The 5,087-nt window shown below is 51.9% G+C and overlaps 1 protein-coding gene across 1 annotated transcript in view; it reads right to left on the bottom strand.

Moving 5' to 3' along the window:
- Positions 1-5,087, bottom strand: part of AGL (amylo-alpha-1, 6-glucosidase, 4-alpha-glucanotransferase) — a 60,323-nt gene that overhangs the window by 15,871 nt on the left and 39,365 nt on the right. The window contains exons 19-24 of the mRNA XM_006763107.2: positions 4,964-5,087; positions 4,716-4,866; positions 3,867-3,991; positions 3,667-3,779; positions 3,426-3,560; positions 415-608 (exon numbers count right to left, since the gene is read on the bottom strand). Coding sequence (XP_006763170.1) covers positions 415-608; positions 3,426-3,560; positions 3,667-3,779; positions 3,867-3,991; positions 4,716-4,866; positions 4,964-5,087 — 842 coding nt within the window. The remainder of the gene's footprint in view (positions 1-414; positions 609-3,425; positions 3,561-3,666; positions 3,780-3,866; positions 3,992-4,715; positions 4,867-4,963) is intronic.

Genomic DNA, 5,087 nt, shown 5'->3' with positions numbered 1-5,087 from the left:
AAATATGTTTTTAGAGAGAGAAAGGGGGGAAGAGAGAGAGATAGAAACATCAATGAGATAAAGAATTAAAAAAAATAAACAAAAAACAAAAGAAACATCGATGAGAGAGGGACATTGATCGGCGGCCTCCTGCAACTCCCTCACCAGGAATCAAACTGGTGACCTCTTGGTTCATGGGTCGATGCTCAACCACTGCGCACCCCCGGGGGGCAGTCCACAGCGTACTCTGCTAGTTCAATGAAGTACCTCATTTCATCCTCAAAAAAGCCTTCATGCCGGACAATCTGATGGACACTTTCTAGAGGTGGGCAGGGGGCAGAGCGGCATCCTGGTAGGGGCCAAGGAAGGGGCGGGCAGCCGAGCACCACCTGCACCCAGGCGGCCCGACTCGGAGCCCACACTCTTACTTTTATCAAGAAGACACCGTCTGACGCTTGAAAAAACACCCCCCGCGCTGGAGCCCCTCGCCCTGCTCACCTTGAAGGCCCGCGTACTTGAGAGGCGACCAGCGGGGGACGTCGTAGCACCCGCCGCCGTCCTCGCGCTCCTCGGCCTCGCAGCGGTACAGCACCTGGTTCAGCTCGGCCAGGGTCAACCCGGAGGCGATGCTGCGCGACACAGAGAGCGGGTGAGACGGACGGACGGACGGACGGACGGCCACTTGCCGCCCATAAACAGGCAGGAGGAAACCCTGTGCCACGACCACAGGATGTCTCAGCGATGCGGGCGTGAGCAACTCATCCTTACCACGGGCCTCGCAACCCACATGCCCAACAGCAGCGAAAGGGGGAGCATGCCAGCACGTCCGGCGGGAGGACCGCTGCTCCCACCCCAGGGAGCGAAGCACCCTGGGAACATCTCCTGACCCCTAAGTTCTTTAACTCGCAAATTTGTTTTCTTAATTTTTAAAAAAAATATATTTTTATTGATTTCAGAGAGGAAGGGAGAGGGAGATGGAAACATCCATGATGAGAGGGAATCATGGGTCGGCTGCCTCCTGCCCGCCCCCTGCTGGGGATGTAGCCCACAACTCGGGCCTGTGCCCTGACTGGGAATCAAACCTGGGGTTTTTCAGAGGCTCTAGCCACTGAGCCAAACTGGCTAGGGCACAAATTTGTTTTCTTAATCTTTCTGGTTTGGGCGAAGTCTCCCCTCCTTTGCATTTTCCTGTATTTTGAAGTTTCCCCTCCTTTGTATTTTTAAGAGTTTTTTACCCCAATTCCTGAAACTCAAGACGCTTATCAAAGGACCAGAAAAGGGGTCACCAAGGTCCCGGCTCCGCCTCTGGAATCCTCCCAAAGGCCGCCCCGCCTGTCGGCCGGTCACTCCGACACCAGGGCTTTCCTTAGATTAGATGCTTGTCGGTAATGCTCAGAGGGATGGGCCTATTGTGGCCTGATTGATGTTCCCCGCTCGCTCGCTCGGTCAGCAGGGAGGCTCTGTAACTGACCACAGCTCAATACCCCGACCCCACTTTCCTGTGCTTCCAGCTCCTCGGGTAACTTCCTTGTCCGTAACTGAACACACATCCTCTTGAATTTTATGGGAACACACACCCTGTTGCCCGGACTTCCTTCTTCCTCCTTTAGTCCTGTCTCACCCAGCACCCCAGCTGGGACGACTCCCTCTGCAGGCTGCCAGCCAAATCCCTCAGCAGTGTCAGCACCAACTCTGTTCTGGCCTATTTCCCAACAGGCGGGCAGGGATGCAGAAGGGGAGGCTGCAGACGCATCACACTGCAGAGTCCTGGGGGGGGGGGGCACCCCAGGTGAGCTCAGCAGGCTGAGGAGGAGCATCCGTTCTGTGAGCATTCCATAGGAACACAGAGCTGCTGCCCCACACGATTTTTTCAGAGTGCAACTACTTTGCTAAGAGGAGTTTGAATAAAGCATTAATATCCCTGCCCAGCTGGTGTGGCTCAGTGGTTGAGCACTGACCTATGAACCAGGAGGTCACGGTTGATTCCCGGTTCAGGGCACAGGTCCAGGTTGCAGGCTCGATCCCCAGTACGGGATGTGCAAGAGGCAGCCGATCAATGATTCTCTCTCATCACTGATGTTTCTATCTCCCTTCCTCTCTGAGATCCATAAAAATATATACATATATATTTTTAAAAAGTTAATATCCCTGATGATGAAAGTTCTTACAAAACAACAAAGATAACTGAGCACAACAGAGAAAAGGGTGAATGTGTAAAATGACATATCACCAATAAATATAAATGGCTGACAAACAAAAGAAAAATTTAATTTAATATTTAAAATAAAATGAGATGTTGCTTTATATCTAACAACTTTACATATCCTTTATAAAGTACTTTATATTAACCAGTTTGAGTAGCAACAGCTAACACTTCGGGACCACTTACTATGTGTCAGACACGCGCTAAGTGTTTGACACAGGAAGTCCTCAGAGCTCCGTGGGGAGGCCCCAGTCATTACTACTGGACCTCCGCCCGCAGTCTCACTTCTCACCGCGGACAAGAGTCCGAAATGGAGCGTCCCAGGGAGCTGCTGCTAGAGCCTGTGCTTAACGCTTCACCACCGCAGCCCACACTCGGGATCGGGAAGGAGGGGTGATGGACACTTGTGCACAGACGGACGGGATTAAAGAGCGTAATCATTCTGGAGGGAACCTGGCAACGTTAAAAGCCTCAAACAGGTGGATGTGTTCCAACCCAGAACTCCACTTCCGGAAACGCCCCTGATGACCAATGAGGCCAGTGTGAAGCTTTCTATGCACCATTCTCTCTAACCCTTCCGGGTTTTAAGCGGCAGGTACTGCTATAAGCCCGTGTTCCAGACGGAGACACGGAGATACAAGACGTCTAACTATCGTGTCTCACGTCAGACTAATGCTGGTGAGGCTGCAGCGGGGCCCAGCTCGACCCTGCACACCCATCCTCTCCCTGGGTGTGGCCCCGCCCGGGAGGGAGCAGGAGGGGGAGAAGAAGGAATTATGCGAAGGTGAAAGTGCACACACACACGCACACAGAACTGGGAACAACTGGAGGCAGCCTAGATGCCCCCAAAATGGAGAAGTAATGATGGTGTCGCCAGGTAACAGAAGCCACGTAGGCATCTTTGAAAAAATGATGTGGTAGGAAGTGTCTATGTAGCTTCGTCTCAAGTCGTTCAGAAAAATTGTGTGTGTGTGTGTGTGAGTGTAGACAGAATCGTATGTGTGTGTGTGTGTGTGTATGTCTGTCTGTATCTATAGAGAGAGCGTACATGCCAACACACACACACACACACACACGAGCAGGCACGTGGGATAAAGGTAGCAGTCGGTGATGCAGGGGCTGCTGGTCCTTGGGCCCCCCCTTTGAGTGGCAAGGATGCAGGAACCCTTACACCGCCCACGTCAGGCCGGTGGTCGTCCCCGGGTGTTAAAGGGGCAGATCTCCGTGCAGGGGGCATACTCACGACGCAAAGGGGACTTGCAATATGGGGTCCGAGTTGTCGACCACGAGGCTCCCGGCCTTGAAGTGAGGACTGAACTGCGTCAGGTGATTCCGGAGAATCCCAACCGCCACCTGTGCGTGGGGGTCGAGACTCACTCTGAAAACACGAGTGGAAAACGGGTGAATCTCTAAGAGTAAATTACTTAAAATTAATGGAAACTATTTTGAACAGAAGCAGGTCGGCGGTGTGAACGCTGCCATACCGGAATACGATGACGCTCCCCGGAGACAGGTTCTCAAATTCGATTTCCTGGATGTACTCGTTGGGCCCCTTGGTGGTGACGCCGGCTTGTTTCACAATCTTACTCTCGTGAAGCTTGGGACAAAGCGAGACACGACCACTCAGGGAATCACTCCCACGCCCTTGGACGCTAAGCACGGGAGGGGAGGGGAGCGCCAGTACCTGGATGTGTTCTCTGGTTTCCACGGTGACGTTGGGCATCCCATTGATGGACGTCTCGTCCTTCTTATAAGGCTTTGTGTTCCTTTCAATAGTTCTCGCTTCAAGAACGACTTCTTCAATTTTACCTAGGAGCATGCAAACATGTTCACAGAATTTCGTAAGAAACCATCTGAAATGAGGAATTGCAAAAGGAGTTTTATTTTATTTTATTTTTTAAATATATTTTATTGATTTTTTACAGAGAGGAAGGGAGAGAGATAGAGAGTTAGGAACATAGATGAGAGAGAAATATCCATTAGCTGCCTCTTGCACATCTCCTACTGGGGATGTGCCTGCAACCCAGGTACATGCCCTTGACCGGAATCGAACCTGGGACCTTTCAGTCTTCAGGCCGACGCTCTATCCACTGAGCCAAACCGGTTTCAGCCAAAAGGAGTTTTAAAAACCACTTAATTGAAAGTTAAAGGTGAAAAGTCAGTTAATTAAAACAAAACAAAACAAAACAAAAAAAACAAAAATGCCCCGGCCGATGTGGCTCAGCTGGTTTGAGTGCACGTGCCCGGGTTGTGGGTTTGATCCCAGTCGGGTGTATAGGAGGCAACTAATCGATGTTTCTCTCTCTCTCCCTCTCCTTTCCTCTTTCTCTAGAATCAATGAAAAACATATCCTTGGGTGAGGATTAAAAAACAAAACAAAATTATTACCAAGATCTCGAATTCTTTTTCTCCACGACAAGCACACGTCACTGGGTTGTAATCCATGTGATATACAACGGCAGTGTAATGTAATGTAGTGTGGATTAATACAGCAACATACTACGACCCCAATAACATGTTCAGGCGGCATTACCAGGGATGCACATCTGCGGCACCTCCTTGCTGTAGAAGGAAGTCTTGGGGTTCCTGAACGCAGTCCGGCACACAGCCACCACGGACTGATGGCTGCTGGGCGAGTGTCTGGTCACGGCCACGATGTCCTCGTCCACCTGGTCCACATACACCTGCGACGCAGGAGGAGTGAGAGGTCAGCGCTCTGGCTGGGGAGACTCGCGCGGGCACGGCACCTTAGGGAAGAAACGGGGACAGCCCGCGTCGTGCCTGGATGAAGCCGCCGGCCCCCAGCTCCTGGTGCAGGCTGTTGATGGCGCGCCTGGCCGCGAGGATGCCACTCTGGAAGTTCACTTCCCCCGTGTCGGTCGGCGATGCCCCGGGGTTCCACTTG

Source organism: Myotis davidii, unplaced genomic scaffold, assembly GCF_000327345.1.
Source record: "Myotis davidii unplaced genomic scaffold, ASM32734v1 scaffold217, whole genome shotgun sequence".
Lineage (NCBI taxonomy): Eukaryota > Metazoa > Chordata > Mammalia > Chiroptera > Vespertilionidae > Myotis > Myotis davidii.
This window is presented reverse-complemented; position numbering and strand designations above follow the sequence as displayed.